General features: G+C 40.3%; 1 protein-coding gene across 13 annotated transcripts in view; it reads left to right on the forward strand.

The window, feature by feature from the left end:
- The window catches only part of Tenm2 (teneurin transmembrane protein 2), a 922050-nt gene that overhangs the window by 544067 nt on the left and 357971 nt on the right, over positions 1-20012 (forward strand). For 11 of the 13 annotated variants that reach the window (XM_051180940.1, XM_051180941.1, XM_051180943.1 and 8 more), the window contains one exon: positions 11357-11566. The exons of the other annotated variants lie outside the window; for them this stretch is intronic. In XM_051180940.1, coding sequence (XP_051036897.1) covers positions 11357-11566 — 210 coding nt within the window. The remainder of the gene's footprint in view (positions 1-11356; positions 11567-20012) is intronic. 13 annotated transcript variants of the gene reach the window in all.

The following is a 20012-nucleotide window of genomic DNA, read 5'->3' on the forward strand; positions in this document are numbered from 1 at the left end:
TTTAAAGCTAAGAGGACAACTCACTGCAGACCACTAAGTCACCTCCACACTGACAACCTTTCCAGCAGACACCTCTTCTTCTTCTACATCTCTGCCATTGGAGGACGCCATGATGCAGCCGTTGTCACCTTAATTTTACTCATTATTTACTGTGTGATTTTTTTCATACCCCTAGATCTCTACAAGCCTCAGTTTATGCCTGTAAAACAGGACTAATACTACCTGCCACATAGTAGCGATGAAAGGACTGTATAGATTTCCAGCCATGAAATATATAACTGTAATTCTTAGCACATTGTCAGTACTCAATATTCAAGTCCTGTAAATGACTGTTAACCTCTTCCATTGTGGTATGGGCTACACTGTAGCTGAGGATCCAGTCTTTTTCTGTCTTGGAGAGTTTTTTTTTTTTTTTTTTTTTTTTTTCTCACTGAGTGTTGGTAGGTAGAGTCTCAAGACATCTAATCTTTACCATCTTATTAAGGACCATCCAACAAGGAATAGGCAGACTGTATGAATGTTGGCAGCCAAGAGATGAAATAGTTCGTGTGTCTGCTGCCCAGAGCTCATGTTTTATCTTTGCTGTCCCTAAAGCACATAGCAAAACACAGACATACGGGTGAGAACTGTTTGCTATCTGCAGACAAAGCCTTGGAAAAGGAATGCATCCAATAATGGGAGTGAAAGCCATTACCATTTGTAGAGCACTTTAACATTTGCAGTGTACTTTCATATATGTTATGATTTAATCCTCAAAGGGTCCTGAAAGGGAAGTACTACATCTATCTCCTTCCCTTTATGCATGATAATAATACTTACCATTTACTTCAGAAAGTTCACATAAATGTCTCAGTTAATCCTTATAATAACTAGTGAGGGATGTTTACACACATTTTGTTTATCAACAGTTGAGCACAGAAGAAAAAAAAAAAAGATAGGGGACTTGTCCAAAGTCACCCAGAAAGTCAGTGAGAAAACTGAGATTTGAACTTAGATGTGGCTCCATACCAATTATAACATCATCCCAGCAACTGGTACTTCATGCCAACCTTTAAATAAAGATTCATTAAATTCTATCATTTCCTCTGAAGGGTGGTGTGAACCCTGGAGCGTGAATATCTGAGTTCAACTTCTTCCTCCCTTTCAGCTCATACCCCCAGTTAGTTCAGCTGCCTCATCCTTAGAACAGGATGGTGTTGCCTGCCCAAAAAGTTTCTTGTGAGGTTAAATTTAAGAAGGTGAGCTTACACCTTCACCTTGTGTATCAGGAGATCTTAATTCATCTCGGGAATTGGCAATATTGTTTTCACATTCCCATTTCACTTGGACACACAGGAAGATGACACTAAAATAAATGAGGCATTAAGATAAGTCATGGCAGATGCTTGTCGACAGAACTTTTGGAAATTAGTCTTCAGCATGGACCTAGGGATTTTTAAATCCTTGTGCAGAATTTTTCTTCCCATTAACTGTCTTTGACTTTGATGGTGTGGAATTGGTTTAGGCAAGGCAGGGACACCATTCAGTGTGTCTATTGTCTTCTGCATGTTATTTATTCATAGTCTGCTTAGAAGGAGACTGCAGCACCCACATAAAGGAGTGGCTTGATATTCTAAGCCACAGGTTTTTAAATAGCATCCATTTAAGATCAGAGCCAACTCTGTTACTGCCATACCTACATTATTATAATAACTAAACTTCTTTTCATTTCTTATTTTAGTCCCTAAAACCAAAGATAAATAGCTACAGTGCTCCACAATGAAGTCAACACCAATGTTTTGGGAGGTAAAGGATCATACTCCACTGATCATGGTGCAATTTTTTTGTGTACAGCTTTTCACAGGGCAGTACATACAGAATGTAATCTACTGTCTCTATTCAGTGTCTCATGAAAACCTAGGCATTAGACAAATACATAGGCTAGTGCACTGCAAGCTACAAGAACAACAACAGAAGTATGTGTCAGATGTCAGAGACTGAGATGATGAAAACGTACCTGGAAGAAGGTGGCCCATGCTCAGAGTCTCTAGGGGCCTTGGAGTGGATATTGAAATGACTGACTTAAGAAGGAAAAATGTTATATAAACAGCGAGAGGGAAAAGGAAGGTAATATACGAATTCCTTAACACATTACTTTGCTATAGTTAAGTTATAAGTTATGTGGGAGTTCTATGCAAGAACAAAGGGACCTGAAAGATGGCTCCATGAGGAGAGGTACTTGCTGTCAAGCCTGGTGACCTGAGCTCAATCCCTGGGACACACATGATGAACTAACTCTTAAAGGTTGTCCTCTGACTTCCACATGCAACTTCTCCATGCATGACATGGCACATGCCCCTCAGTAGACACACATACAATTAATTAATTAGTGTAAGTATGAATTAGAGCAGTACTGTGCAAGTGATGGACAGTCTTGTGAAAATGAAGCTGTGTGATATGAACCAGTTTGTGCATCTCAAAGTTATGTCGGCTGTTGTATAGAAGGGAGAGATACCAGAGACTGGAAATCCTGACCAATAATGTGCTAAATATGCTTTGGATACAAAACAACACCTGAGACAATGAATGTATATAGAGAAAATGTTTGCTTTGTCTTACAATGTTACAGGTTTATGTCTACCCTTGAGTGCCCTATATGATGTGAGCCTATGCTGAGGCAGCAGTGCATGATCAGAGCCCATGATGAAGCTAAACTCTAATGGGAACAGTATCCTATGCAGGCACATCCCAGGGACCCAAAAGTTTCCTACTAGACCCCACCCTTTAAATAAGTCTGCCTCTTTCAGGAGTGTCACACCAAGGACCATTGTTTGTCACATGGGACTTTGGTGGACATTTAAGATCCAGTCTACAGAATGCTGTCTAGACTTTGCTTTTCAGTGTGGTAACCACTTGCCTCAGAACTACTTAAATATAAATCAGTTAAAAAAAATCTACAAACTTAGAGTCTAGTTAATAGTTGTGCTAGCCTTACATGAAGTGTTCAGTGGGCATATGTTGACAAGGAGCAGGCCCATCCCCACAGAGCACTATGCCAAGCAGTACTACATATCAACAAATGATAACACTGCATCATCCTAGAGATAGTGATGAAGGGGCAAATAGATTTTCCAAGCAGGAAGGGTTTGAGGATCCAGAAAGATGGCTCAGCAGTTAAGAACACCTGATGCTCTTGTAGATCTGAATTCACTTCCCAGAATACACATGGACCAACACACAACATCCCATAGCTACAGTACAAGGAGATCTGAAGCCTTCTTCTGGCCTGCACAGGTACCTACACACACGTGTGTACACACACACACACACACACACACACACACACACACACACACGCCCTTCAAAAATTCATTGAAAAGAAAATGTTTGAAGATCCATAACATGTTAATAAAGGTATCATCTCTGCCTATAGGAAAGATTTGTATCCTCACAAGCGAAAGCTACACTGATTCATTGCATTTTACCTCGTGAATATGAAATACATGGCATAAGGAATTACAGAAAATATTTCACAAGTGAACCCTAACCTTCATCTATATAACCTGATCTGAATTTGACACCTCTTGAAGTGCAGAGCTGCTTGGGAAGTGTGATGTGTAAACACACAACCTGGTGAGATGTAGTGGCAACACACAGCTCCAAACTGTGAAGGCAGTTCATGCTGGTGTTCCTGCAGGAGGCGCTGTAACCCGGCTGCTCCAAAAGCATGCCACCCTTCTAACAAATTAAGTACAGTAGTCTGTGTACAAGTGGGAGGGTTTTGCCAGAACCATCGTTTTGAAAATAATTTATTTTCAAGAAAATGCTTAACTAGGCTTTGGTGAGTTCATTGAAGTGGGAGTGAAAAAGGCAATTAGCTCTCACACTGAAAAAAAAAAAAATCAAAACTTTTCCACAGCATAATATGGAATATAACAAATCCAGTTAGACCAGTACTACCTCAGTAAGAAGACCTAAGAGGTCAGAATGAAAATCCCTTGGACAAGGGCACATAACCAGGAATTGTTTCTAGCATTCTTTCTTGAGTCTTCTGCTGTAGCAGAAGTCTCATGACACACAGGGCTCTCCCCGCTCCTGGGGAAGGCATATGACTCTCAGTAACTACAACTCACTTCGGGCAAATTTTACCTTTCTCCAACATGCCTAAGCTCCAATGTTTGATTCCCACCAATAGTGTAAATGTATTTGTTTGGTGTCTGTATGTGGACAAGGGAGAGCTGATAGAATGACACTTTTTACTCCCAGTACATGTCACTCCCTTTTTTGGTTTTGGTAATCAAACATTGGGGCTTGTGCATGTTAGGCAGGTTCTATACCCCAGACGTATAGTCACTGCCCCATAGATCTGCCCAATTCTTATCAGCTGAAAAAAACCACTGGCGCTGATGCAGTGCTAATTAAAACCTCATTAATGTACTCTGATCTCAACCCACTGCACAATTGACTTCAGTGTTTTTCAGCCTCAGCACCAGTGCATGTGAGGATGGGCCATTCTTCCTTATGAGGGACTATCCTGAGAATTGTAAGGTGGTTAGCAGCCTCCCAGACCTCTGCCTGCTAGATGCTAAAAGCCTCCATTCCCCTGCTAATACTGCTATAACCAACTACCTTCAGACATTATTATCAAATTATCTCTGTGTAGCAACAACATCCCTCTAGAGGAGGAGAAGTGATCTAGCATGAGATTAGTATTAAATATTTGTAACCAGGAGGATAAATTTATGTAAGTATGTAATATAATTGATGTAAAATTAAAATATATACAATAAAACCTATACTTTAATTTTGAGATGTATCACTTATCAGATATCATTTTGGCATTCTGCATTTATAATGAGAATTTCTGCCAGGTGTCGGGGAGGTTGTGTTCTTAAAATCATTTGTGCACTGAGGAGGCTGAGGCAAGAAAATCAAGAGTTCTAGGCCAGCATGAGCTACATAGTGATACAAGTGCAGGAGAACAGGACTATCTTTGTTCTTCAAACAAACATTTAAGATGCAGGAAATAAATTAACTACCCCAAATCAGGGTGGTTATGTAAATGTTGGTGCAAGTTAGAGGTGCTTTTGTGTTTCTTGCACAGGGAAATTGTATCCACATGCTTGATTGGGAAGAAGTGGACAGCCATCTGCCTCTTCTCCACACTCTTTGACACCTGCTATGTTCTTATAAACGCATTAGTTACTTCCCACCAGAAATACTTGCTCTAGAACCGCACGTTCCATTCCTTGTTATTTAACAGGAAGGGACTCTGCCTAAAGAACATGCAAATATTTTTTTCTGAAGGCAGAATGCCTGGAATCTATTTCTAGTTCCACTAAGTGGCTTTGTGGCATTGGTCACATCTTTTTTGAGGAAGGCTGGTTTATCTTCTAAGTGCCAGCAATAGACTCAAAGTTAGGTTCAATGAGGAGCAAATAAAGGTTGGCATGGAGAATAAATTGATTTGTGTATTGAAATGTTTGGAGGCACAGGTCCTTCAGGCTTGGCTGAATTCAGGGGTTCTACCAACATTAATCAGTAAGTTTTCTTCAACTTCTCATGTCTCTTTTCATCTTTCCTTGACTGCATTCACAGGCAGGATTCCCCCTTCCCCTTGGTGGAAATATGCTTATAGTCATCCAAGCCTCACATTCTCCCAGGTTCAACCTCAACCTTCTGTGGGAAAAAATATGGCTTAGTGAAACATCTAAATGCATAGCAGGGATGGGAAAACATTATTAAGGAAAGTTGTTTAAATACTCTAGACAGCTGTTTTGCTTGTATCAAACACAATTGGACTCAACATTAAGAAAGACCACTACTTTTATTAAGTCGTTGAGCTTACAGTGTCACAGGGAGGGTTGAGGTTTTGAAAAGCCTGGCTTCTGCCTATGGTTAGCTACCTCCTTGGAAATGGATTCTGTGGTACATTCTAGAAGAGCACCAATGTGCAGTCTTTGGTCATCACCCTTGTATGATATAGGCAATAGTAGAATGAACCATACAAGGCTTAGGTCAGAAGATTTGGGTTCAAACTACAGCTCCACAGCAGCTCTCTTACCTGTGAATAGGAAAGAAATTAGAATGTAATTAGTTAAAAGTTTTGTGAGTGTTAAAGGATAAAGTATATGTGAAATTATTTAGTTCAGCCCTTATCATAAAGCAAGATCACATACTACATTGACTTGGTAAGAAGTGTAGTAGTTGCTGCCATTATCAATCTAATAAGCTCTAGAATTAGCTTGGAGACAAGTGTCAGTCCAGGTGTGCTTTATCAAGAATTATTTAGGTTAGGTATTTGAGATGGGAAGACCAACCCACTATGAATGGTGGCGTTCAGGATCTGTGCATGCCTTGCTCTTTGCTTCTGACTCTGTAGAAACAATATGACCTGCTGTCTCAAGCTCCTGCTCTCATGACTTTCCCTCACTTTGAAATAAGAGAACAAATAAAGCCTCCCTTCTTTAAGTGGCTTTGATTGGATATTTCATCACAGCAACATGACAAGTAACTATCAGAGTGCCTGATAGGATTTATATTCCTATTGCTTTGTTCCTGTTACTGTTTTTGTTTGTTTGTTTGCTTGCTTGTTTTTGATTTTTGTTTTTTCCCCTGTCTTAAGTTTATCTCTTTGCTCCACCAAATATCCTGACACCCCATCACTATGTAAATCAATTATGTATTGCCTATATAGAACACTTTAATATCAGTTCACCATTAATCTTTCCAATGAAAAAGACCCAGTTGTTTTAAGTGAATTTGGGGAATTGCTTTCCAGCACACCCTCTGTCATAAATTAGTGAATATATTAAAATGGCCAGGCAGAGCATCAATTTCACTGTTACTATTTATTGTTTGGGGAGAATGAAAAGAAACTGTAGCCTTCTGAACTTGTTGAATGAAGTCTCAAAGTCGGGATCTGAATCTCTGTGAGCAGCAAAATGGCACTGTGATGGACACAATAGGAGTTGGAGCAATATTCTTTCATCACAGATGGTGTATGATGAAGTTTTCAGGGATGACTGCCGTGGGTGGAGAGTGAGAGCCTGGAGCATGGATGGCAAAGAAGCCCTGTACATCTGCTACCTCTCTTCATCCATGTCTATGAGTTTTCTAATTGATGATGTCACTATCTTTCCACTGGAAGCTAGGGCATACCAGAATCCTTCTCCACATGGCATTTCAACAGCCATAACCCATCTATCAGACACATGGAATTGCTTTGTCTGGTTACAGGTCTGGATACAACAGCATTTTTATGAGTGCAAAGCAATACAAACTCTTACTTGTCTGGAAACAGATATATTAGCCAAATGAATTAGTCTCTATGCTTAAGGTCACAGAGAATCCAGTCCTGCAGATAATCAGAGTTTGAATTACATGAGGGGATATTGGAAAACCATGGACATACACACTCACACATGTACAAGACCATAGGAACTTGAAAAATGACATATTGCTACCTTTTCATGTACCTCTTTGCTCTGTAATGAATCAGTTCAGTGTGTGTTTTCTGTACATTTGCTGAGGACTTTGTACTCATTCATAAAGGATCTGGAGAACCCATTGGGAATGAGGACATCTGACATACATAACCTGGGAGTCAAGCTAAAGTATGTCACCTGGTTAGCTGCCCACCCATACTAAGACTTGCTGTAAGAAAACAGAGTCCACAAAGGGGGCCAAGTAGGTTCCAGCTTTCTCCTCTGTACTTTGGAACCTGTTTGTATCTACACAGATGGTCCCTGTCAGTTGGAATCGTCAGGGGCAAATGTAGCCTAAGTGAACACGCAGAGCAAATGACCTACCAAATGGAGAACAGCATACTGCTTGACTTAGGGAAGGTTTAGGGACCCTGAAATTTCCCAAGCAGTGATAGGTGCCATGCCAGCATGCAGAATGGAAGAAAGGTACCAGAGCAGAATTAAAGAACTCAGAGGAACAGGGAGCTAACAAGAACCATCTGATGCTATGATGCATAGTCACAGTACCCGAAGCAATGCCAGAGATTCCGCCATGTTGTGGCTCTTCTCTCCTTGTTGGTATTTGTGTGTATTACAAAGTTCTGTTGTCTGTACTGTGTGGAACAAATCCATGATGAACAAAATTCCCAAAAGCTCATGTAAGGGATGATTTCACAGCAACTATCCTTGCTTGCACTTGAAAATTGCACTTGAACCTGAGTTCCACCTCAGTCACTCAAAGGAATTTTTTTTTTAAAACATTGGCTTCCAGCCATCCGTGTTCCTCAACATGCTCCAGGAACACATGCTTTAAAACCCATTGACTGCGACTTAAATATCTCTTCCTACCTGAGCCCTACTGCTAAGTGGACGTCAGCACTGATGTCGCAGGCCTCGGGCAGGACCCATCTGCAGTCAGAAGAAGTGTGGAGGGTAATATCACTACAAATGTTGAAAAGAAAATGGCAGTGAGAACTTTGAACTCTGTCAGATGATAGCTGCCATGTGTGGTTATTCTAAGATGTGCCCTATTTGAAATCTGGAGGATGCCCTGGGGTTGAGAGGAGGCACTTTGAAAGTATCTCTCTTGCATAACTTTCTTACCTTTTATGAAACATCATTACTAATTATTATTATTATTATTATTTTCATTACCATATTACCATGCTATTTAGGCAAGGACCATGAGTAGACACAGGCTGCATTTGGGAAAGACAAGCCCAAGTTTAAGCCCTGCCCTTGATGTTTTACTGACTGTTGAACTTCTCGTCTTTATTTTCGTTTCCTCGTATATAAAATGGGAATATTCTGTTCTCACATTTTGTAGGAATATGTGGTCATTCTAACCTGATGAGATTGTTTTGAGGATTAAGAGAAATGATGCAAGTGAACAGACCAGTGCAGTGAGTGGCAGATAGATACCATGCAATAAGCAATAGCAGTTACAGTGATGGTGGTTACAGCTTTATTGTTAGAAGATCTGTGAGAGAATTATTGATTAAGTGCTAGCATTGATTCTGATAAAGCTCCATAGTGCCCAGTCCAGAGCACCTGGCAAAAATGCCATTCCTTATATTGCTCCCCAATAGCTGTGAATGTGTTGTATGCTTCTAATCAAACTCCATTTACCCATTGATATATCAGGAATGGTTCACATTCATTTTAGTTATATTATTGGTCAAGAAGCTTAAGATTTAAACTTTAGGGCTGGAGAGACACTGCAGTGGTTGGGAGTAGCTCTTTCAGATGTAGGTTATCAACACCTACATTGGTCAGCTCCTACTCACCTACAGGAGATCTCACACCCTCCTCTGGCTTCCATGAGACCATGCACATACATGTAGGAACATACTTAGAGACATATAATTTTGGGGGTAGGGGGTTGAAATAGGATTTCTCTGTGGCTTTGGAGGATGTCCTGGAACTAGCTCTTATAGACTAGGCTGGTCTAGAACTCACAGAGATCCACCTGCCTCTGCCTCCTGAGTGCCGAGATTAAAGGCGTACACCACCACCACCAAATTAGACATATACATTTTTAAATCTAAAAAACAATTAAACTTTAAAGGTATCTTATCTCCTCAACTTTGCATCACTTCTGTCCCTCTAAAGGGCAGTACGCAAACAGTGGTTTGATGCCTCATTGCTACTCTTCATTCCATGCTCCCCCATCAGGAGCATTTTCTTCAGACTTGCTTAAGCTTTCACTCTACCCTTAAGTGTCCTTTCCTACACAGAGCCCTGCTTCCTCTGCCGCTATAGTGTCCTATGCTAATGCCTTCTACCACCTGCTTTTTATTACTTGAACTCTGCTGGTTCTTCATTAGAGGTGATTTCTGAGGGCTGGATGGTGGGGAATCCTTAGGATCCAGCAAACTGACCATGCACTTGTTGAACCCAACTCATCCATCTGGGGCACTATGTAGTGCACTTAATAACAAAACAGAAAATATAGTTATGAAAGTAGCAACAAGTGTTGGTGTCTACCTGAATGTCTGAAAATACTTCTATGTGCGTAGTTCTTCAGGAAAATACCATTCTTCAGACATAGACACTTCCTAGAATTGAACTGTTTGTCTGAATCTCAAGTTTGTTTTCCAAACATCCCACCCTTCCCTCCACACCCTAGCTTCATGGACTGCTCCTTCTAGCTCACTTTCATTAGTTTTCTTCTGAACAAACCAGCCATCCACCAATTACAATGACCCTGGATACAAGGATACAGTTGGTGAACACATAGCAGTTGGCATTGCTCAGAAGTCAGTGTCAGGAGGCTGCTTCCATGGAAAAAGGTTCCAATGGTCATCCACGTGAAAGTGACCTCTCTACCCAAGGGCAGCGCCAGGTTACTACCTACTCTACCAGCCTCACTACTGTTCCTTATGGCATGCAGCAGCCATGCTTTGCCACACAGGAGTCTTCCATGGTGTTCAGATAAACCACATGATACAACTCACTGGCATGGAAATAAGAGGCCCTCTCCACATGCTTTCACCTTCTACCCTTAGCTAGAAGATTTGATTTTACTTTAGCCTCCTTTTTTGATCCATGGGGATACAAGTCTGAGTGACAAGTAATAGTAATGTCTATGAGGACATTTAAACAGGCAGATAGGCTAGAAAAACTATGTCTTGTTTCAAGCAGGCAAACATGGAGAGCTTTATTGAAGAGAAGCAGAAGACTTGAGAATATGAGCCAGAAGCAGGGGGCAGGAGGAGTGTCCATTAAGGTGGGAATGAAAATCTATGTAAAGGTGGAGTGGCTTGACATGTTCAGGAAATATGAATGCCCAATTGATTGGAGAATAAAGAACCAGGTGGAAAATAGGAAGGGTGCCCTCTGGGTAATGGAGTAGGTGAACAGCTACCATTCAGAGAAGGTAAGACATGCTATCATTATGAGCAGTTCAGACTTCTTTCTCCATACAATGGAAGGTCATTGGAGGATGCAAAGATGATATGACCTGATTTCTATTTATGAGATGATATCTTAACTCCTGTGGGAAAAGGATGGAGTCATGGCAGAGTTGGTGGGCAATTTCTCAAGGGTAGAAATGGGGAGACCAGCAAGGAGAAGGTTTAGGGAGAGATGAGGAGGACTCAGAATCATAGCAAAGGAGATAGAAGAAACTAGATTTTTCTATACTGATTTCATTTAAGTGGATGCCATTTTCTGAATTATATTACTAAAGTATCAAGTATCATACTACCAGTGGTATGCATTTGGGCTGGTGAAGAAACATCAAAACCATTGAAAAGCTCATCTGGAGCACTTCATATATATATATATATATATATATATATATATATATATATATATATATATATTGTGAGCTGGTTTCAATGTGACTTTCTTAGGATGCTCTCATGACACTCATTGCTGACCTTTGACCCCTCTGTCCTCTTTCCCAGGTCGTCCCATTCCACCTACATCCTCGTCTAGCCTCCTCCCATCTGCTCAGCTGCCTAGCTCCCATAATCCTCCACCAGTTAGCTGCCAGATGCCATTGCTAGACAGCAACACCTCCCATCAGATCATGGACACCAATCCTGATGAGGAATTCTCCCCCAATTCATACCTGCTCAGGGCATGCTCAGGGCCCCAGCAAGCCTCCAGCAGTGGTAAGGAAACTCTTGTGGTGTCTGGATGTGTGTTGTGTTGTGCGTGACATTCGTGAGTCTCCAGCAAAATGACAACTATTGAAACAGGCTGGGAGAAGGGGAGCATCAAGGTGAAATGCATTTGTCATTTTTGTGGCGTGGCAGTTCTAAGATGCATCTGTTGAAGGTCACAGCTGTTGGGGAGGCTTTACTGATTGTAACAGACTCTGGGCCTCCTTCTGTGGGAGAATTTTGCCCATGGCTATGTGTGAGAGCATGCTGGTCTCAAAGGTGAAGTGTGGGGGAAGACACTGGAATATTAAATTTTGTATGACTATGATTCTGGTCATAGCCAAGTGACCTTGGACATCCTCACATGCCCCATTCATGTGCCTCTCAGTTCCCTTGCTTTTTATCATTGGCTTCTGACTTCTCTTCCTTGCTTGTTTTATATGGTTTTGTGATTAAAAGTGTGTTCCCTTGACATGTATACTGAGTAGCATGCCAAGACTGAAGTGTTTGGGGTATGGCCTCTCTATGACCCTCTGCTTGTGCCACTTCCCTTGAATTTAACGAGCAGGTCATGAGGAACTGGGATAAACACAGCTTCTAAATTCAGAGTTCTTGTTTGGATTTTCATGTTCTCGAAACAAAGGGATAGAACACGAGGTTCTGTTCCACTTTTGAGGATTTTGTGTCTCAACTCCCACTCTCAGAGTCTTAGATAGAACTGGAGCAAGCATGACAATAACCAGACCTTATTTTGGACTCATCCCTTGATGGAATGTTCACCAGAACAAATGAATGCAGAAGTGTGCACAGTTACCTAAGAGTTCAGTATCTGCGGCCTGAGCTTTAGCTACTCTTGACCCAAAGTTTTGGCACTGCCTTCTCAGTTAACTCCTTGTGATGCTTGTTAACACAGCCCTTCAAAAGCAAGAGAGAGATGTGCATGTCAAGAATACTCCCCCAAAAGACTGCTTTGGCTCTATCCATGAATATAAGCCACCAATGGTCTCAACCTCTCCAATTATAGAGGATGATTCATTCACCAAATGGACCAATAGACTGCTACTTATGATGGACCATGCCCTTCTTCAAAGCCAGGCCTGATATATTTAGCAAACTCATATTCTTTTTTTTTAAATTATCTAATCAAATCTCTCATCAAATGAGCAATCCATTGTTGATATTATGAAGGCCTTTAATCTACCATAAATCTTTATTAGAACTCATCAGAGCTTCTAGTTTGAGAGAAATGTGATTATGGCACTCTTAAAATGACATTACATCATCGGGGTGATTGGTTTATCATTTGGAGAAGAGACATCAATCATAACTAGCATAACCACACAGTAAATGAATTCAACCTTTCTACCGTGGAACAATGACACCGTAATTGCTCAAAATCAGGCTTAAAATGAAATCGGAAAATGCTCTTTCTTCAAATATGATGTTAACTTAATGGAATATATTATGAAAAATCATGTTTGAGGAAATTCTATATAATTAAAAATATGTGAAAATATATTCCCTTTTTTCTTTCATCAGAACCTGATTTTAGTTATAGTACTGTTTTTTCTTTTTCTTTTTTCTTTTCTTTCTTCTTTTTTTTTTTTTTTTTTCTTTTTTTTTTTGGCAGCAGAGATTATGCTGCATTTAATTGAACTACCCTCGCTTGTGTTTTGCTACTTTTTATTTCATACTATGTAATCGTGATGAATATTGTATTATGAAGGACAAGAGGCTTTTGAAATGAGGTGCACCTGCTGATAGCTTTTGAAAAACAGACAATTATTAAAGAGAAAGTGAGCTTTTATAAGGACATCCTTTTATGCATGTATGGATACCCAAGCAAAGATTATTTCCATAAGCGAGGTCAGTTCTTATCTCTGGGCCATCCAGAATGTTTTCTTGGTGATAGCACATGGGGCTATTTCTTTGCTTTTGGATACTGTATCAGATTGTAGGTTGTCAATAGAGGATTTTTGTTGGCTTTGTATAAAAATCAAGAGCTCATCATTTGGGTGAACAGAACAGATCCGTGTGTTTGAAGCCAAAATTATTCATTTTTCATCAGTTACACCAATTTGCTCAGCTCACTTAAAAAAACTGATAGTGATTTTTTTTTTTTTATCTTTACCAAGAGGAGAAAATGCCACCGAAAATATGAAGATTCGTTTTCATACCAAACAAGAGCTCATGCTTATATGATTTCTCCAGGAGAGGGGTGAAAACATGATTGAATAGTAAGTAGCCTTGTTCCCACCAGGCTCTTATTGGAGTACAGGCTAAAGCTAAGGGAAGCAGGTAGTCATTCAGTGCCCTTCACTCCTGATTGGCTAAGATGAGAACTTGCCCAGCTGGAGTATGTGTGTATGCACTTGCATGTGTATATATTTCTGGTGGAATGGATTTGGGGCTTCTCTCAAGATCTGAATGCAGTTGCCATGAATTTAAATTTGACATAAAGGATTGAAAATGGAGTTTGACACCAAAGATGCAGAGTGCAGAGCAGTGCCAGAGTGTTTTCAGTTGAGTCTGATGAAAGGAGCTGAATTTGTCAGGTGTTGTCACAGCACCAGCAAAGGGCCCCTGTGTTTGGGTGTGTTAAGTTTAGCTGGTTAATTGCACAGAATATTTTTAAGTTTGTCCCTTGGCAATGACACTAGCATCTTAAGACCATGTAGCAGTTTATACTTCTCTGAGTTTTTCTCCCCTTAGTTGAAATGCCTTCCAACATATTCAGCCCACCCACAACAGGAAAACTTTATTTCTTGCCCTCCTCTAATTGTTCCGATGATTTGATGTTGTCAAAGCCTCTCATTAGGAAAGTTACAGCCCACATTTCTTGCCCAACAAGGCTCTGTTTTGGAGAGACAAACTGGATATAAAATACAGGAACTAAAATGTTTTCCCCCAACACAAAAACTTCCTCAAAGCAACAACCAAGCTTCACCTTTATGTGTCGACTGTCATTATTTTCTAAGACTCTAGTGCATTCTTTAGTACATGCTACTAAACTCTTACCACCTTTGCAGCAGAGTTGCTCTAACCCTCCAACTATGCCAATCAAGCAGATACACAGATATAGCTGGAGAGATGTTTCCAGAAGTGATATAACCAGCCCCTGAAACATTTGCTTCTCCATAGCTGAGCTCAGGCCAGGGGCTTAACCTGTCTTTTGACCTTCTGCCAGAGCCAGTTAGTGCCACTACTATACAGCAATATACTTCCAACCCTATGATATCACTTATCTGGAAAAACGTCTGGGTGCCAGCTACAGTAGAATGGAAGGTCCCACATCTAGAGAAAGGAGGCTTCCTTTAAATCATTATATCAGGTTTGCACTTTATTTTGTCAGCACAGGAATATCCACATGCTTATCCAAATGATCTGACTTACCTATCTCCCATAGAGAGTTGAACTTGGTTCTTTAGAGGCTTAGAACAGCCATCAGCAACATCATGCTGAACATTAGAAGTGAAAGCAAGAGAGCCTGACAGGAACCTTCCAGAAAGTTCTCAGAAGCAGAGATATGCCATTCTAAGATAGAGGGAGGGATCCACATTTGCAGTGGGGCAAGTGGGATGTAAAACAACATGAGCTTGGTTCATTCTCAGTGGCAACAGCGTGTTACAGTCTGAAAGTTTCAGTTTGTATGTGGTGATCTACAGATGTACTTGCCTCCCTTATTTATGGCTTCTCTATTTATGTGGATGGAATATACATTCATGTCTGGCATCAAAGAGACACTCTCTCACTGTGTTTCTGTCTCTCCTCCTATACTTTCTTCTTTCCTGATTTTCTTTCTTTATTTCTCCTTAACCTCCCTCAAAACAGTTATTCTAAAAAAAAAAAAAAAAAACTCTAAAACTATAACTAGATGACACAAGAATACAGAAAAGTCTTGGGAAAAAGCATTATGTTTGTTCATATATATAAACTTGCATTCCTTTATTTAATACATATAGGAAACAAGTGTAAGCTTCCTGACAGCCAAGGCAAAAAGAGAAACATAGATTATGATGAGGTGCATAATCAACAAGAGAGACAAGCAAAGCAGCTGCTTAAGGAAACTGCAGTTCTCACTATGGAGACAGAGGCACCAGGAACTCCCACAGGATACATATGTACATGCAGGCAAAACACTCGTATACATACAATAAATCTTTAAAACAATGAGTGAAATGTCTTCTCTTTATAAATTTAGTTTGGGAAGGAAAAAAGTCTCATTTAAAGTGTTACAAATGGCCTTGCTTCTTTACCCATGGAAGTTTAATTTCATTTAGGATTTCCTGAGAAGTTTGAAGTAATTATCATGTACTTTAAGGGTAACACTCTGCTCAGGCTATCAGGTACTCTGGATTCTTCCCCTCTTCTTTTCCTCTACCAACTTCACTTGCCACTCCCAAAGTAACACACACACACACACACACACACACACACACACACACACACGATGGATTGTTCATCCACTTCTCTCCTTGCCTTCTCTTTATCTTATCATCATTGCATCCTTTAGCTCCCCCACTGTGTCCTGGTTCACAGCAGATTCACAATTGATGATTAATAAGCATTTATTGAGAGGATAGATGCCATTGATAGCCACATTGCTTTGATGTATGTATTGCTTTTCATTGTATATGGTAGAAAAAAGTGGAGAACTTCAGGGAAAGAGGACACAATAGGATATATTTACACATTATATATTACACATACATGCATTTGCATATACATGACATTATATTTTCCTGTTCACTTTTCAAGTATCTTGAAATAATAATAGGCCATCTGTAAATGACAGTATGATATTATATTTTTTATTCACATTTACACTTGTAACGTAAGAGCCTGGGAGCCCTGGCTGGATTATAGGCGAGGAGGGCAGTCCTAGGAGGCTAGCCTTTATGGGGGTGCTGACTGTGGGTCTCAGCATTCTTTGGCTTTTCTTAGGGTCAGGTATCTCTCACTTCCTCAACTTGGATTCTTCCTACCTGAGCTACTGGATTCCAGTTATTTCCCTCACCCTGGACATGCCTGGACCAGCCTTTCTCACTTCTTTGTGCTCATACAGCATTTTACATTGTCTGGATTTTGACTCCACTGAGCAAAGTAGGCTGATTTGAGGATGCTCTGAGCTGGCCATGTGAAGCTTTCCTTCTTTCTCCAAATGCAGAATGAGGAGCCATGCAGGACTTGGCTGTGAGCTCACGATCCTTTCTTCCTCAGTGCTAGTTATTATTCTGAGCATGGGGGTAATTTTCATTATGAACTTTCATTTAATCCCCACCATATCTCATGTAGCATCAATTATTATCACGGTCCTTTTGCAGCTCAGAACACTGTGGCACAAGGAATTTGGACAACTTGTCAATGTTGGTCACATAACGGGAAAATGAAGAGCCTAGAACTTAAACCCTAACTGCAAAACAATTTCCTAACTACAGAGTCTTTCTCTACCTACCCCTTGGCAGTTGTTAACCTCAGAATATGTGTGTGCATATTGAGATGTAAGCCAGACACTGGCAGCATGCTGTCAAAGGTCAGGGGCTGCAGTTTATAAGGGTTGAAAGCACCAAGTGAACATCACAAAATACCTTCTGCTTCTTGGCAACTCAAACCACAGTCTTCCAAGGAGAGTTTTATTCCAGGTCAGGGACCCTAAAAGCTCTTTATTTCTCATGTCATGCATATCTTGCCATCTCAAGAGCATCTGCCCAAGGGGGGAAAGTCTGAAGCAGAAGTTGAAAAACTTGACTTTGTCTATATATTCTAAGTTTTAAAGATGATGTGCTCTACATTAAAAACTGCCAGACTCCTCAACCCTCCATTTTTCTTGCTCCTCCATACCCTCCTACTCTTGCCCCCTCCCATAGCTCCCTTCCTGCTTTTATCCCACCCCCATTCTCCATGTCCTCCTTTCCTCATTGCAATCCATCCCATTTTTGTTCTTTGTTTTCCAGACAATCCCACTTTCAGTTTTCCATAGATTAGTGATTTTCTAGGTCTGTGTAACATCTAGGGACTACAAAGCAGGAAAGACATAGGCCATTTGTCTTTCCGAGTCTTCACTTAATATGATTATTTCTGGATCTATCCACTTTTCTGCAAACAGCGCCACTTCATTCTTCCTTATGGCTAAATAGTTACACATGTGTATACGTATGTATGTATGTATGTATGTATGACTACATTTTCCATATCTATTCCTTTCTTCTTGAACATCTAGGACTGTCCATTGTTTAACAGTTGTGAATAATACTGCAGCAAGTGTTAATGTGCAAATATCTTTGTGGCATGTTAACTCAGGGTCCTTTGTGTCAATACCCTAGTGTGGAAAAGCTGGGTAATACAGTAGATCTAGTTTGGTCTTTTGGAAATCCTTCGTGCTAACTGTCACAGAGGATGGACTGCTTTACATTCTCACCAGCAGTGTTGTCCTCATCCTTGTCAGCATTTGTGGCTGTTTCTTGTCTCTCGATGACTGACATTCTGACTAGAGTCAAATGTCACCTCAGTGTAGTTTTGATTTGCATTTCCTTGATGGCAAGGGAGACTGAACATTATTTCGTGTGTTTCATCTTTTTCAAACTCTCTGTATATTTAATTACCCCTTTTATTGGCTGGATCTGCTTGGTTTCTTGTTATTTAGATTTCTGTGTTCATTGTATATTGTAGACATCAATCCTCTGTTAGAGGTACAAAGATTTTCAGTCATTCTTAGGTGACTTTTTTCACTCAGGTAACTGCTACCTTTGCTCCACAGATTTTTAATTTCTGGAAGTTCCTTTTGTTGATTGTTGACCTAATTTCCTCGGTGACTAGAGTTTGATTCAGAAAGAGAACTTGACCTTTCTATATGCATTGTCCTTGACTCATAACATGTGTAAGACATGTCAAATCTTATAGTCTTTCTTGGCCTCAGTTTACATATCTGTCATTGGTTATTGGCTTGAAAGATTTCTAAGCTTCCTTCTTATGTAGCATACTGTTTGTGAGCTTCTTACGCCTACCACATTAAGATTTTTCAGAGTCCAGGACTTTCAAACTCTCTGTCTCTCTCTTTCTCTCTCTCTCTCCCTCCCTCCCTCCCCCTCCTCCTCTCTTCTTCTTTTCCTTCCCCTTCTCCACCTCCCTCCCTTCCCAGCCCTTCTGTCTCCTCCTTCTCCCTCTTCCTCTCCCTCTCTTAGTAGGATGGGCTTCTCTGATGCTAAAACTGAGATATACCCAGTTGAATAGTGTGAATCTTTGCATTTTACCTGTATAAGTTGAGAAGTACCAGTTCTTGCTACACACAGCTGAAAATGGTGGCAGTAACCTCACAAGGGAAAAAGTATATAATTCTACCACCGTGAACTTCAGATTCTAGAGATTCCCACTCCAACTTCCAGAATAAAGTCTCTCTCATGCCAAAATTTAGCAATGGATACACCCCTCGGGTCCAAGATGCTGACAACTTGCCCAGCAATGTTGTAGAAATGAGACTTCCTCTTTCTTTCATTTTTCCTCTTTGTTAAAATCATAGAAACACATGTGCATGTATAGTTTGTCAGTCCACCAATTTCCAGCCTGGCTAGGGTTGGGACAATGCTTTGGCACCACAGTGTCTTGTAAGCACACAATGAAGATGGACAGGTAATTCCTTTGGAGATGCACAGTGGGGAAGTGACAGCCAGCAGAGAACTGCTTCTCCTCAGCAAATAATCTGGATATTGACACAAATCCCAGGGTCGATCAGCACTGTGTATCTTCTGCCTCTCCATCTCTGTCCCCAGCTCTGGGTACATAAGAACTGATGTCCCAGCAAAGCAGAGACTGCTAACTGCATGCAATGCCTTAACAGTTTCCTGCCCTGGCCTTTTTAAACACAACTCAAATCTTCCCAAATTCCCTTTAACATTCCACACTTAATTCAAAGGGCAACTTCCTGTATAATAACTTATATTTTTAAGCCTATAAAACAGCATTGTCTATAGCTATTGAAGCTGGCATGAGTTATTAAATGATATCTTAATGCACCTAAATACCTTGAAAAGAGAATTTGAAAATTCAACTGAAACAGAGATTGGAATTGATATTATTTATTTTTCAAACTGTTTTTAAAGTTCAGTTGTCATGTAGCAATTATACATAAGTATAGAATACAAATATGTACCTCATGTTTATAATATATGATGTGATTTTTTTAAATTTAACATATATTTCTTTGTAGTTGTAAATATCAACCCAGGATCTTGGGCAGTTTTTTGACTCTTGAGATACACCCTAAACAAACACTTTTTACAATTTACTATTTGAAAGTATTGAGAATTTCAAAGATTCAGATAACATGCTTCAACCAAATCAGCCCCCCCACCAACCACTTTGTTCTTCCAATTTCAGTATACTCTGTATTAAACCTGCTGAATCCACTTAGTGCTGCTAGTATTGTGTGGGTGTAGGGGCATTCACTGGACATTCCTGA

The sequence above is a fragment of the Phodopus roborovskii genome, unplaced genomic scaffold (assembly GCF_943737965.1).
Source record: "Phodopus roborovskii unplaced genomic scaffold, PHOROB, whole genome shotgun sequence".
In the NCBI taxonomy this organism is placed as follows: domain Eukaryota; kingdom Metazoa; phylum Chordata; class Mammalia; order Rodentia; family Cricetidae; genus Phodopus; species Phodopus roborovskii.